This window comes from Rhopalosiphum padi, chromosome 1 (genome assembly GCF_020882245.1).
Source record: "Rhopalosiphum padi isolate XX-2018 chromosome 1, ASM2088224v1, whole genome shotgun sequence".
In the NCBI taxonomy this organism is placed as follows: Eukaryota; Metazoa; Arthropoda; class Insecta; order Hemiptera; family Aphididae; genus Rhopalosiphum; species Rhopalosiphum padi.
The window spans coordinates 78,065,459-78,081,380 of NC_083597.1; the positions used below are offsets into that span (position 1 = coordinate 78,065,459).

At 27.9% G+C, this 15,922-nt stretch overlaps 1 protein-coding gene across 2 annotated transcripts in view; it reads left to right on the top strand.

The window, feature by feature from the left end:
* Positions 1-15,922, top strand: part of LOC132917830 (uncharacterized) — a 48,127-nt gene that overhangs the window by 10,557 nt on the left and 21,648 nt on the right. For both annotated transcript variants that reach the window (XM_060978768.1, XM_060978769.1), the window contains 5 exons: positions 4,304-4,498; positions 4,715-4,847; positions 8,025-8,152; positions 8,296-8,424; positions 12,885-13,365. In XM_060978768.1, the coding sequence (XP_060834751.1) occupies positions 4,304-4,498; positions 4,715-4,847; positions 8,025-8,152; positions 8,296-8,424; positions 12,885-13,365 (1,066 nt within the window). The remainder of the gene's footprint in view (positions 1-4,303; positions 4,499-4,714; positions 4,848-8,024; positions 8,153-8,295; positions 8,425-12,884; positions 13,366-15,922) is intronic.

The window sequence follows — 15,922 nt, forward strand, 5'->3', positions numbered from 1 at the left end:
CTATACCTGTATTACGCGTATTATAATAATATTTCGTACGACGACAATTCGACGTTGGCAAACTAACGACGATGCATGTGCGATATAATAATACATCATTATTATGCGACGTCGTATGTGTGACTATTATATAATACACTATACACATTACACATACATATATAGTGTAACTGCTCTTCGTCAAATATAGGTTTCCGAGTTATCTGTGAAAAAAAAAAACACCCAATTGATGTAGATTAGACTGTGAAATATTAATAAAACCGTGCAACATACAATAATATACTACAGTATATAGTGTCCCACCTCGTTTGGCCTTTTATACATACCTACTTACTCGACACTACATAACACATTACAATATTTTGTATACTTTAATATACTTACATAACCGTTTGAGTATCTATACATCATTATGAAAATGATGATTATATGATTCTACTTCTAAAATATTTACATAAATTATTATAGCCTTCAATAAATCGGTAACATTTGATTCTTAAAAACCACACTAAGAAAAAAATTTGCAATTTTCAACTCCGGCAGAATTGAAAAATCCTAAATATTATACTTGATGTGGCTTTTAAGTTTTGATTAAATACAGTTATATTTTCAAATATATTAATAATTACAAAAAAGAATGGTGACCCGCGCGGAGAGCAACATTCTGATCCTACGCTTAATCAAACTTTTCTACAATCCAATATTATTATCATTGCCTATTTTAATCGTCATTAGGTTAACATATATACTATAACAGCTTAGTGTGCCTACTTACAGATATCTGTCACATTGATGAAAGCATTTCGAGCATTTCGAGCTTGACTTTTAGCTTATGCAAATCTGCCGTAAACGACGAGCATTTAAATGTTTTGTCTTTGAAATAATTTGCTTGATGGTTGTTTGTACGCACTAATGTCGTCCATAATAATCTGTTGTTTGAGGTGACTTTGCTTTAAAACATCTAACGTCTTATGCAGTTGATGACTTAAAATTATCACGGTATTATCAAACGTCATTCGCCGAAGTAAACGTAATATCTTAAATTCATCTCCACGTGCCTGTTTGAAACAACATTTGTTCGCAAGACCTTATGCATATCATATTTCAAATGTATATTCCAATCGAGTTAATAGCATAGAACGTGCATAATTGTGATCATATGCAATTAGTATTGAAAGTTACTAACTAGTATAATAAATAATTATTTTGCGTCAGAACCAAAATATAAATAAATATATATATATATATATATATTTAATCATTATATTGCATATCGTAATAATTCGTATAGTATTTAATATTATATATACTGTGTATTCTGAAAATCCGAAATACGCACTCAAAAAAAGAAAGAAAAAAAATATTAAACTATTAAAACTATTCATTAATAATTATTCAGAAATACTTAGTAGAATATTTTACATATAAGGTAATAATAAGGCATTTGGGTATTAAGGTTAGATCTTCTTGAATGTCACACAATTAGGACATTTAGAGAAAGCGATTTACGTATCCTAAAAAAAATTATTTGGACAAATGAGTTTTTGTGCTTAGCGATTTTCCGTGGAATTTTATAATTTTGGCACGTTTCCTGTACAATATCTCTGTATAATATGTATGCTAAATTCTAATAAAATGCTACACGAATATGATGAAATACTTACATATAAATATATAGGCACCTTAATGTATAAAAATAAACATTTTCTGAGAAAATCAATAAGTACCTTTTTTTATAACAAAAATCGGCAGTAGATTTGTTTTAAAAATGTATTTACAACGTTATGGTTTTATTTTAAGCCATTTTATATGGTTTATATAGTGCATAAGTACATAATAATATAATATTGTACAATTAATAATTATTAATTATATTTAAAACTGATATTTGTGTTGGGTTCATAAAATATTTGTAACTTATAATGAAATCAAACTATTCTCTAAAAATTAATAAAATTACATCTCTTTTATTGTATTTTAATTATTTAACTGACTATATCGACTAAGTCGTTAAAAGCTTAGGTTGAATATTGCAATGGTATTGGTGTAGGTACAGCTTTCATATTGGTATTTAGGTCACCGTAAATATTACAGCTCGGTAATATTATTCAAAAGCTTAAGATATTCTGAATTACTCAACTTGTAGACCATCTGACTATACTCCAGTGTATAATAATAATTTATATTTAAGTTTCAAATAGTAATTGAAAATTATCAATGATTTAATTGCATTTTATTGATAAGTCTCAAGTATTTAACTCTGATTCAGGCCATTGGTAAAATAAAAAAGAAATTTCTTATAAAAAATTCCAATACTTATCTATCTATTTAAAAAAGGGGGAAGTAGATAACCGCTATACAGTAATTAGTAGGTGATGTGTGAACCTTGTCACTGAGTGAATCACTATAATGCATACACTAAATATGAATGATAAATCATTGCATACGAAAACGTTTCGGAATGAAAACAGATCGTCAGTCTATATTACCTTTAAGTGTATTTTATAATAAGTATATTTATATTGCTATGATAATAAATTATTTTATTATAAGTAATATTATGGGGTGAATTATATTTTTTGCAGACAACATTGCATTTAATAAATAGTTAATATTTTATAATTTTATTAGTATAAATGTATATTTTATATTATTGTTATTACATTTGAGTTAATACTGACTTACCATAGAACGGTGTTAGTAGGTTTATCGAAAATAATATCAAGAAAAATATTGAATTGAAAAAGTTGAATATTAAATAGCATTTTTTCTCAAATTCAATTGTAAATCGTATCACACATACACATAAAATACACATATCGTTATAAAATCAATATATTCATTGTTTCGTTTAGAATATATTTCTATCATAATTTTCAAAATGTAGCTCTGCTTAAAATGATAATAAATATTTAATTTTCCACAATATATATTCAAAATTCTTAACTTTTTTTTTAAAATTATTAAACATATTTATAATATACTGATTTATACATACATTCAGATATATATATATATATATGGGTACAATCTTGTCTTTTTGGTCATGATCGAATTTGAAAGTTTTTAATTAAGTTTATACAACTTTAATTTTCCCAATTTCCCTCAAAGCTTTACCATTAAAACATAAATCCCATGTTTTCAACTTATATATATATCTGGAAAAGTTAATTTAATATTTTTTTTTTAATTGTAAGGAATTAACGTAAAATATATTAAAATGTATATTTAATAAAAATAAATACATTTTATACAAAGTACTTAAGGTACTTTATTCTTTTTTAAATAACGCAGTGTCTATAGAAACCTATATATGACTACATAATGGTCCGTTAAATTAAGCTAAAAAATAAACAAAAACAATATAAATATAGTAATAATAATAAATAGCAATCTCGCTATGTTTTTCTAAAAATTATTTTTTTTTTAGGTAAGGTTTCATTATTTTATCTAATAACTTTAAAATGTTTGTAATATTATTTTTAATTTTGATGTATTTTAGTCAAATATAAATGAATTAAAAAAAAAAAATTAATACTAATTAATTAAATTATATAAATATATTAATTCATGAGCCTTTAATCCGACAACACATCTTATAAGCATAGCATATATCTTGAAACATTTTTATACATGTTTTTATTACGAATGCACACGGCCAGTGATAATTTTAAAAATAACAGGTGGTCTATTGCTTAAAATAGTATTAAAAACGAAAATAAGTTAAGTGGTGCTTACCATTTGTTGTAGCTTCGTATTGTTGTTGTCAAATACTTGAATATTTTCTCAATAATTCTAAAATATGATTTTATACTATTTAAAAAATAAACTTTTTTTTTTTAGTTTAGTAATTTGTATTCAATTATTATTTCTTTTAAGCTGCATACATTCACAAGACGTGTAATTTGTAAAACCATAAAGATCCGGGATTTATTTGTAGGTACCTATTAAGGAATTATTATTTTAGATGTATGTTCATTGTTTTTTATTTAAGTATACTAAACTATGTCCAAGGTAATTTATTTCACGGAAAAAAGTCTTTATCAAAAAAAGTATTTACTACGTAAAAAACCTCAACTTTTAACGATGTATTTACGTGTTTATCATGTATAATAATTATAATATTATTTCTTAATTATTTGACATATATTTACCGTGTGTGTAATGTTTCGTAAACTGTAGAGATTACTTTCGTTACGATATTATTATGCGATATATTAATAACTACGATGTTAAGCGTAGTAATTAGTGCAGGTACCTACGCGAAACGTACCTAATGGATTTTTTACTGTTCTCCTTTCAGTGAACATGAATATTGATGAGAACGTAGACGGCTTTGTTAACAGCCCTTTAGTTTTAACTACTGAAGTGTGCAACCCGAGAAAATGTCAAGCCGGTAAAATGGAAGGAGTGTGTATTAGCGGCGAATCGTGTTTCAAACACGGTGGTCAGACCGGAAACCCTTGCAACGGATCGAGTAATCTGATTTGTTGCACATGTCAGTATCCGAACACAGTAGTATATATTTATAAAACATTTAATAAATTAAATTATAACATTATTATGTTTGCGGCTACAACACGTTTAACTACAATTTTAAGCCTGTGGGGGGGGTGGGGGAAATACGACACGCTTACTATATTTTTTCCAAATACGTCGTGTTGACGTGTTTTAATTGTTTTTTTCTTATTGTCTGTATGGTAATATAATGCAGTTATACTTACGTGCGGTGACGTCTCCAGTCAAAAAGTGACGTACCTGCAGTCCCCTGACAATTTAAAAATGGATACGGGCAGTTTGGCATGTGATTATGACGTAATGGTTCAAAAGGATACGTGTGCCGTCCGGTGAGTTCATCATTTTCATCGTTATGTAAAATATTAAAAAAATTAAAAAATTCAACGTTTGAATGTTAATTATTTTTGTTGTAAATACACATACACAGTATGCTTTATTATATACGAGTATGTTATTAGTAAGAAAAAATATTATATTTCTTAGAAAAAATAAAAATAAATCGCTTTTTCCGTGTAAAATCATAATTATTAATACGTAATAGCCATGTACATGTAAATATTTATAAAAATGTTTTATATTACTTTTAACAAGATTCACAATTTCTATATAATATACGCGGAAAGCGGGTATTGTAGAGGCAATGTGTAAAGTTTTATTTAATCTTTCGTTTTTGAAATAATAGCATATTGGTATGATTGACTTTTTTTTGTTGATTTAAATTCTAACTAGAATTCTCTTAAATACTTTTTTATCGTGTTTAATACCAATAAAAACCTTTCTGAGCCATATCCGTGCCAATATCGGCCTAAGACCTATTACACACATTTTACATTATGTGGCCACTTAACACTTGATACAGAACGGTTTCAGTATAATTGATAATACATTTGAATATTTTGGGGTCAAAGAGTATACATTAAACTCGTATTTAAAGAGATATTTGGCAAAAAGAGACGCTTGTCGTAAACGTATTACCATATCGGTATAATTTATATGCGAATTGCAATTTTATTTTTATTTCTTATTCAAACCTATTGATTTCGTTTTAGAGGGTTAACTATTAACTGGCGTTCTTTTAACAATTGGTGTACTCATATTTCAATTATTCATAATCATCTTCACCTATTTCGTTTAGGAATTGACTGTATTACTATCAACGTTATACGGATTTTTATAAAATGACATGCTATGTTGGTAAATAATTAAATTATTCAATATTCAACATTTACCTAATGAAGTTTTAAATAGTTATAACTTATAAGTATAAATAGATTTTATGCATATGTCAAAGAAAAAAATATAAAACAGTATTTAAAAAAGAATCCTGAGCAATGTATATCATTCATAAATTATAAATCATAATATTATGTAGAAATTATCACACATACACCTTACATTGTATTTATTTTACAATGACCAAAATATGATGTTAGAAGGACAGTGGTAGTTTTTTAAGTGAACCAAAATATTTTCATTAAAAAAAAAAGATAATTAAGCATAAAGTCAAAAAAGTGGTAATTCCATATTTTACTCCGGTTGAAAAAGTATAAATCGATTAGTATCACATACTTTCAATTGTATTAATAATAGTTGTTTTAAATTAAAATTAAAATAATTTTAATAATTAAAAATTAGAAACATATTTGTATTTATTATATTAATTCTAAGTCGTTAATATAATAATATAATTTAATATAACATTTTCAACTATTACCCTTTTTTTTACCTAATAAGTAATAACTATCTTTGGTGAAGAAATACTAAATAATAGAGTTATAAGTATGAATTATTTTAAAAAAAATCTTAAACGTTCCTTATAGTACTAATTTTAAAAAATTTAAAAACAATAATTTTGATGCTATTTCTATTTATTGTGGAGCATTTTTTAGTATGAATCTCACTATGATGACCGTTAAAAAATACTAAACAATATATATTAAAAAGTTATATATAATAAGGAAGTTCAAACATTATAACAACATAATTATAATTTTAAATTAATTCTTTTCGAATCAAAATACAACTCAAAACCCCTTCATTGATTGCGCCACTGATAAATTATGTGGTGAGCTATAATAACTTCAAACTTTTCAACATTTATAAGATATAAATTTATTGTGTTCATGTAGAAAATAGTTATCATATTTCATAATTATTAGAAATGTAACTCATAAGACATTACATATTTAATATTTTTTACTAATACAATAAGTAAAATAACATTATATTAATAAATGATTTATAATAATTGATTATTACAAGATACGGCAAATAATTATACAAAATGTTCCATATTTATATTAAGGCCCACGAAAATCTTAATTACATTTCGAAAACTAAACGTTATATACCTACTTAGACATACTGTTTGTATAATATACAAGTACATACTATAAATTATCATATCAGAAATCTATTAGGTAAAATTTGATTTAATTATTTAATTTAAAACTTTAAACAGCTTCTTGAATTTCAACCACGGGAGCACATAAAAAGTTGGAAAATGAATTATTGTTATATTTGAAATTATATTTTTCATGAAAAATATTTTGTTGAAAACATTTTATAACTTATTATATTTATTATCTTGATCTTGAACCATATTATTTCAAAATATCTAACGTAAAACTTTAAATGCATAAATTTCGATAATGTTATGAAATTTTCTTATACAAAATGAATTCTTTATTTTAAGTAAAACGACTAAACTTTTTAAATACAATATTGATGTATATTTCATTATTTAATTTTTTATTAAAAATACGGAAACTGAGTCTACGAGTCAGGTACCGGATAAAGTTTGCGTGTCGTATTAAGTTAAATGTAACATTATACATCAGAATATTTATGTATTTGTGTAGGTATATTAAAAATTTAATCTCTGTAAAAACAAAAATTAGGGAAAATAGGAAAAATACGAAATACAACGCATAACGTTTAATGGATGTGTAATGTGGCGGAAAAACATTTCAAACAAGTGTCGTCGGTAATCGTCGGCGAGTGACTGTTGTTGGATACGTTATGTACGATAATGGTCCTATAATAATAATAATAATAATAATAATAATAATTGTTATATATTATCTTTATAATGTAAATTGTTTATTTATTATTCATTAATAACAATTTTCGTTGCATAATTTTTTTCTATATACCTAGCTATTACTACGAAAAGACAAATATAATATGTTGTAATTCAAACCGTTTAATTAAAATATGATTTGGATAAATACGTATAATTTAATATAACGTTATAATATAAACGAAATACGATGTACTTGTCGAATAATATAACATTATAACATGTGTAATTTTATTACACAAGTACTAAATAGTTTAATTCGATTAAAAATTAAAAATTATTATAATAAAGTCCAACAATTTTATAAAATTTACTGTGATACGAATATTTTTATTTATTAATAAATCACATAATAGTTAATAAGACTTAAACGTATATATATTATTATTAAATAAAGTACTATAAAAATGTTTGTTTCTTGAAGTGTGGATTATGAAAAAGTGAATCTCGCCAGCAAGATAGGAGGAGTATGTGACATAGATCAAGTTTACATTTTGAATTCCAACGATGGACCAACGACGGGTCAGTGTGGGGCATTGACTGGTTACAGCAGTAAGTCATGACATCAAATCATCAATGCATTATAATAAACGATGTTATAAAAATATTTAGTGAATGTTATTTCATTGCACCAAGACAGCACTTTAATATTCAAAGTACAGTGAATTGTAGGACATAAATTAATTTTTTTTCAGCTGTCGTTGCTGTGAAACCTAACCAAGAAAAACCTTTGAAAATAGCAATGGTTGTTCAGAGTGAACCGACCGAATATTGGCTGATCAAAGTGTCGCAAATAGGTTGTTCCGAAATAAAACCACTCAAAGGTAGGAATAACAACACAATTTATATAGTTGTAAAAGCCATATTTTTGTAGTTATATATTTGTCCCAGGAGACTACTACAATAACCACGCTGACACGCTTATCCGGTAATTTTTTTTCTCCCTTACAAACAAAGCCTAATAAATCAGTAAACTCAAAATATATATGTGAAACGTGAGGGAAAAAAGTTCGTATAGTTGTATAATATAGAAAGCTGATTAGTTGGGCGACAGCGTCTACGCCATAATATCGTCATGTACCACAAGCGAAGAACAATAACTGTCTGAAAATAGATTTTTTTTACGGTTTACGCAATTTTATGTTTACATTATACATGTATATTGTATATACGTATACGCAAAACAGTATAAACGCTGTCTCGAAATTCGCCATATTTTAAAATATATATTAAATATTTCAAACTATAAAAACGGCCGAGAAAGTTTCCATTTGAAAAGTTCCAACGTGCGCTGAAAAAAAACAAACAAAAAAGCCGTCATAAATTATTGTTTTATCACATAACGATCGCTAAAATGGTAAATAAACACAAATATAATAATATAGTATGTAAGCATATTATTATAATTTTTAAAGTAGCTTAAACACTGCACAGTATATAATAATATGCCAACAAGAGTATGTCTGGAAATAGTGTAAAGTGTTGATTTGAATTCATTCAAATAATTCAGACTCTCTGTAGGAAACCCAAATAATGAATGATAAAAATTATAATATGTCATTCCTCATACAAGGCTTCCTCGTTCGATGGACACGAATAGTAATCAAACGCAACATTTTATAGAATCATACAAAATAATGTTTGCTATCCTTTTTGTTATAATATAGCTTCTTAAATTGTTTACAGTAACTGAATATTCCGTTTATGTTAATAGAGTTATAGCCAAAGGTTATAGTTATATAGGTATACTGTTTTGTAATAGATATATATGGAGTTTATCCAAAGATATAGATATAAGTACAATCTACCTGTATGGACGTAACTATTTGTATTTCGCGTTTAAACTTGAATGTGCACTCAGAAATCTTTAATCGTTGAGATATTGTTACAATGATTTATGATTCGGAACGATATTGTTATATTGTTTGCACTATAAATCAAACGGTCCACGCAAGCACAACGAATTTATTCTGGAGGTTGTAAGGAGAGTAATGGTGCACTACAGTATGCACTGTATACATAATGGTTCCAAAGTGATTTCCATCCGTACAATTTTTTTGTACAAACATAATTAATTTCGACGTACTTTAATCGGGTGATTAAGATAAATGCATAGGAAAACGTTTTTGTGGTTTACTTAAATCGTTTTATAATAATTTCACGTTCAAAAATTATTATTAATTATTCAAAAACCATTGAGTTTATATATCGAAATATCGCGCAAACTTTCGTATAATTTATAAATCAAGGGGAACGACAGCGGCTTAATTTCTTATATATATATAAAAAAAATACTTAATCGCGCCATTACTTTCTGATTTATTTACAAGACGGAATAAACTTTATTTTTTTAAACCATGAAAAATAAATCAAACGGTAAAATAACTTTATTTTGTTTTTTTATTATTTATATTATTGTCATTCGTATTCAGGTCACATATATTATTCAGTTGTAAGATTCTAAAAAATGTAGTTAATTCATAAAAAAAATTATTAAAATCCTAGATTTATCCTCAGTAATACTCAACTGTTGAATCGTCAGCGTAATATAGTATTATACACGAGTATGTAATATATACCTTATGCAAATATCGATCAATTGTCAGCCGCCTGAACAACTTTTTGCATAAAATGATAATTTTATTTTTTCGAATCGCCGTGACATATAAAAATTAAATATATATGTACTGTTTATACTGCATAATGAATAATGATATTATATATTTTGTTAAATTGCGGATTAGTTATAAATTGATGATAAAGTTTTGTAGACAGCCACTGCTAGGCTGCTGCTGCTGCAACTAATAATACAATCAGTGAAGGATTTATCTTTTTTTTACCATTGCAAATTTATTATTTTTACTAAAACTTAGTGTTTAAATTTATCTTCGTTTCTAAAACTGAAGGTGATTTCATATTTCTCTTGTACCACTTTTTATAAATAAATTGGCACCAGATCTCAATAATGTGGCTGAGCTTCCAAGCGATTTTCATGTTTGAAGTCGTATTAACGGAAAATACTATACATAATAATTATATGTAAGCATATTATATTATTCACTTATACATTGTGTAAAATATACCATTCTGTGGTAATTTATGGTCTCGTTATCGACGACAGTCACGACTTTCAATCGATACAGTGGCATACAATTTCTTATTATACGCATGTGCATAAGTGATGATATTGGATAGTTTTTTTTTCTTTCTAAAATGTAACACGATTTTGTGTTTTGTGTAAAACAATTTATGGAGTTATAACTTAATAAAAATGTTTGAAGTAATATATTTATACGTATGTAAAGCAGGCTCGTTGTTTTATCAAATATAATAGGTACACTCGTTTTCGCAGGTGTTATACAAAATGTAAGTGTTTTTTATTCGTTGATGAATAATTTAATATAACTATTCAAATAGTATTTGTAATAATCTTATTTAGGAATATATAGTTTTTATAAAACGTTAAAGTGAAATTTAAATCTTACATAACACAGAATAAAAACTGTTGGAAAACATATTTTATATTGTGTTATATTTGTTTATGATATTATTAATGTTTAATAAAAAAAAATAATATGTCGGAATTCATTCGCGTGTAAACAACATAGTATTAAACTATGTTCAACTGTATTGTTATAATAATATTAATTATAACGGAATTACCGTCTGGGGCCTATTCGTTTTGGGTAAAGCCATATGGAACCGTGCAACCACCACGGTACTTGTATAGTGTATAGTGTGTAGATTATAACAATATGCATACTGATACAAGTTAGAACACGGTGCTACGTATAAAAGCGTTACGCACTACCAGTTATGCGACACGGTACACAATAACGGCTTGAAGCTGCGGTGGTGATTAATCGAAACTTTTAGAAGTTCTTATATCTGCAGAGCTTGGTAAATCCTTGTCTTAATAATTTAAGTAATCGAATAAAAAAAAAGCTTTCGAGCAACAGTTGTTTAGAAAAAATTGTCGTTCAATTAAGTTTCGAGATAAAATCACATTCGAATAATATTATGTGGACGTATTGTTATACTCGGCAAACAATAAAATACACCGCCATAAAAATTGTACTTACTTTATAATGATATTACGAATCATCGTGGATGAGCTTCCACGACCTCGTGCATTCGGGTTTGCCTGGACCGGAACGCGTCTAATTTTTACAATAAAAAATGATTTTTATTTTTCGAAATTTACTGTATAACAATCGCATCTCGGCGAGCGATCTCATATGTGTGTACATGCAATAAATGTACAATTATGCGTTTCATCTGATCTTTATTGAGGACTGCTGGTATTATGTGAGATTTGAAGGTCTGAGTTGAACTGTTGTGTTCTTTTTCTCTTTTTTTTTTTTTGTTGTCTGTCAAAAACTTTTATTATCAGTATAATAAATTGTATAGTTGGATAAGCCATCACAAAAGAGGTCGAAAAGATACCTTCTATTAATGGGCTCCACCGCGGAGGATACGAATCTATATCCCGTCCGAGGACTCACCCCGATATTTCATTTTTGTTTAAATTGGGGTGAATCGCCTTTAATTTATTAGCTCGAATTTCCCGTCCCATCGTTTAATGATGCTGGGCGTCGGCCGTCCATGGTATTCCATATTGATTTCCGTACATGACTCGGTATAATATAATATATTCACGTGATTCCTCATCTGATCGAGGCGGCCAGTGTAAATAATAACGTACTATATATTATTATTTTATCGTGTAATATATAATATAAAGTGTATTATGTATACATAAATATATATATATATGTATTTCTTTTAAGATTTATAGGTTGTTCCTAGTTTATGGACCTCGTTAATTTTATACCACTGTAAAAAGCTTTCGGACAGCTGCCTCAGAAGATAAGGTTAAAGATATTTCTCATATCTTTTCGAGTTGTGTGGCTGGATCTCTGTATATAGAGATCACAGATTCTTATAGTCGGGTATTTTTTCTCATTCAAGAAAGCACCACTTGTCAAATTCTAACGAATAATTGGGCTATTAAAATGTTCAAATATAAAACCGGAGGTTAAAGTTTTTGGATTAAAAAACCTTATAAAACCTAATTATAATAATAACATATCGATAGTTTGATTGGTCTCTCGAGTAATAAATATTGAATGAAAGATGAGGTACCAATTGAGTATCGCTGTCAGGTATCGGTCTCGTCGATAAATCAATGTACCTATATCGACCTTATTTTCTAAGGCCATTATACGTGACATTATTATCACGGCAATATAAAGACGACGGAGACGTTATTCTTCGGTTTCAGAATCACCCGACTGCGGTCTGAGATCCGTCCAACAAATGAACGACGACAACTTCGACGATCAATCACCGCACCTGACGCCGTCATTAGAGCCCGGACGTTGCGGCGGCAGTGGTGGTAGTGGCGGTACTAGTGACAAGGGTATCAGTGGTGGCAATGGCGTCGGTGGCAGCGACGGTGCCGGCAACGCTATGAGCCAACGGCTTAAGCGTCGCTCTGCGGTCCGTGGCGGCGTGCACGAGGTCCTACAACCGTGGCGAATGAGCCGGTCTGGACGTCACTTCGGGTCAGCTAGAGAACGGTTGCACACCGTGCGGCGCGAAGAATTCAGGGACGGCGACAACCGGAGGATTATTGGCAGCGACGAGGCGGACATTGGCGAGCACACCTGGCAAGTGGCCATCGCCTTGGACGGGGTGTTCTTCTGCGGTGGTGCGTTGATCGCCGATCGATTCGTCATCACCGCTGCCCACTGTGTCATGACGTAATAAACATATGCATAATTATTATTATATAATAGTACTAATACTAACACAATACGTATAATATTATAATAGTCAACACTTACACTTATTGCTTCCTAAAAGAAAAGAAAAAAATGAAAGGTTGGAAGCTAGACGTCATCTTTGCGAAAGACGGATTATAATGCGATCGCAAGAATTGTTTTTAGTGAATAGTAATAATGGTCTTTCGGATTTAATACCATTAACGAAAATATAATTAATATTTACATGTAAAACGCAATCGCGCGATAAAACATCTGCAGTATAACTACTGCGTATTTTAATAAATACAAATGTAACATTTTGAAACGGAAAACAGTTGAATTCGCTCCACTGGATTCATTCCTCGTATATTTAAAATGAAAACAACATCTTATACTTACAAAATAATTAAAAATCACACTAAAATTAAGATAAAACTTAACCACGCTAATCATAGCATATTATTATAATAACCTCACCTCATAATCTGTATAGTGCACGAAATATGTATACTCTGAAAAAATGAGTAATTAAAAAAATTGTTAATTACATAACTAATTAAAATTAATTGATTAATAAAACCATTATGATTAAATTCATAATATTTTACATTAGTTTTTAATGAAAATTGACGCTAAGAAATTCAATAACAAAATAAAAATGATGATAAAATCACTAATAAAAAAGAAGATTATCTTGAGAATTCCGTCGACAACAATATAATATGAACAATAGTTCCTAAAAGAAAAAAAATATTTAAGGTATTAAAGAGGTTGATGAGAGACCGGGTGTCGGACAATCGTCTCGCTCACCTCGACTCAAGACAGTTGTGTATTCAATTTGAAAGTAATGATAAATCATCGTTCTTGGAAAACAATTCTGAGTCCAGATCAGTTAAATATATATATAATATACAATACCTATTATGTATCCTATTATTTATTATATATTTTATATTGTATAATGCTTGTTGCTTATAGTACATTTTCGCAATTCCATGCGTTTATAAAAGAAAAACAAGTGTACAGCTAAATATTTTGAAAATGCATGGTAAAAATGAATGGTTTAATACCTGAAACTTAAAATAAAATAAATCATTAAAATAAAAAAAATATTAAATACAATCTAACAAAAGGTAATCAATTTTGATTTTAAGACACTAAGTCTATCATCATTTTTCGACTACAACTGAATCAAAAAATTTATGTAATAATAGACATCCTTTTTATATTATTCTACATACAATACTTAACTAATGAAAAACAAATTATAAGAATTGAGAATTCGTTTTTAAAAAAACGGCTTATAAAAAATATATTTATTAAAAAAACACGTAGTTGTGTTATATATGCTAATATAACTATGCTAAAAGCAAGCCTAATTCATAATCGATTCAAAGTGAAAATATTAATATACCTATTGATTTATATTATAATAATTGAAACAGAAATAAGGTTTTGTCGATTGAGGGTTCATGATTATCGATATCTGTGCACTGATATACCCTGTATCTTATATTATTCTATATGGAATAATTTTCACGGAAAAAACTGAAAAAGACTTACGACAAATGCCTAACGTTATAAAGTCTTTCGTAAGTTATTTTTGACATCTATACTAAGAAATATTCAACCTGAACTTTATGAAAATAAAGTGTTATATATTTATGTATTTATGTATATATATAGATATATATATATATATGCACTTTGTTTTCGCCACGTGCCATTTCGTACCGTTTGGTTTTTGACACATAGCACACGATTTTACGATGACTTTTATTTGCACACGTTTGCGAATTCACCGTGCGTACATTCAAATGGCGTTTTATTTATTATTATCATCATCATTATTGGTTATTTTTTTTGTCAATCAATTTTTTATTATTATTCATGTTACCATTATTACCGTTTTTAGCTACCTCTTCCAAGCGTGAATTATCCACCATTGCCTCTGCATATTTTATAAAAGTCCATATTTATTATACGTTACAGTTGTATCTTGTATGGCAGTTTTCCGTTGTTTCTCTCGAAAACGATTGCGTCGAATGACGTAAAAATACGCATTATTATTACAACCGTATCCATACTAGCGACCAGGGACGTATAGTCGTGTGTACACTGTACAAGAGCTTATTATCTCAATTAATTTCTATACAGAGGTTTAAATTTTTAATAAAACGTATTGTTTTTAATTGACTAAATATTTGTCGGTCGAAAAAAAAACTTTAATTAGTGAAGTGTACCTATATGTATAGTCTCGAATATGATATTAAACTGATCCACGAAAAGTTTTATTATTGTTTTTCAAAAATATGAAACTTCAAAATGTTATTTATTCTTTTTACCAAAGCTCAAAATAACGAAATAATACATTAAAAAATAATACTCGTTGTTTATACAACTTTTGACAGTCAAATACTACTTTTAGACTATGAGTGAACCAAGGAATTTATTGGTTTTATTAAGATTGTTCGTGTTTTTGTGCAAACCTTTTTGAATTTATATTTTGACCTTTTTATATTTGATAAAAAGTTGAAAGAATACGTACCTACTC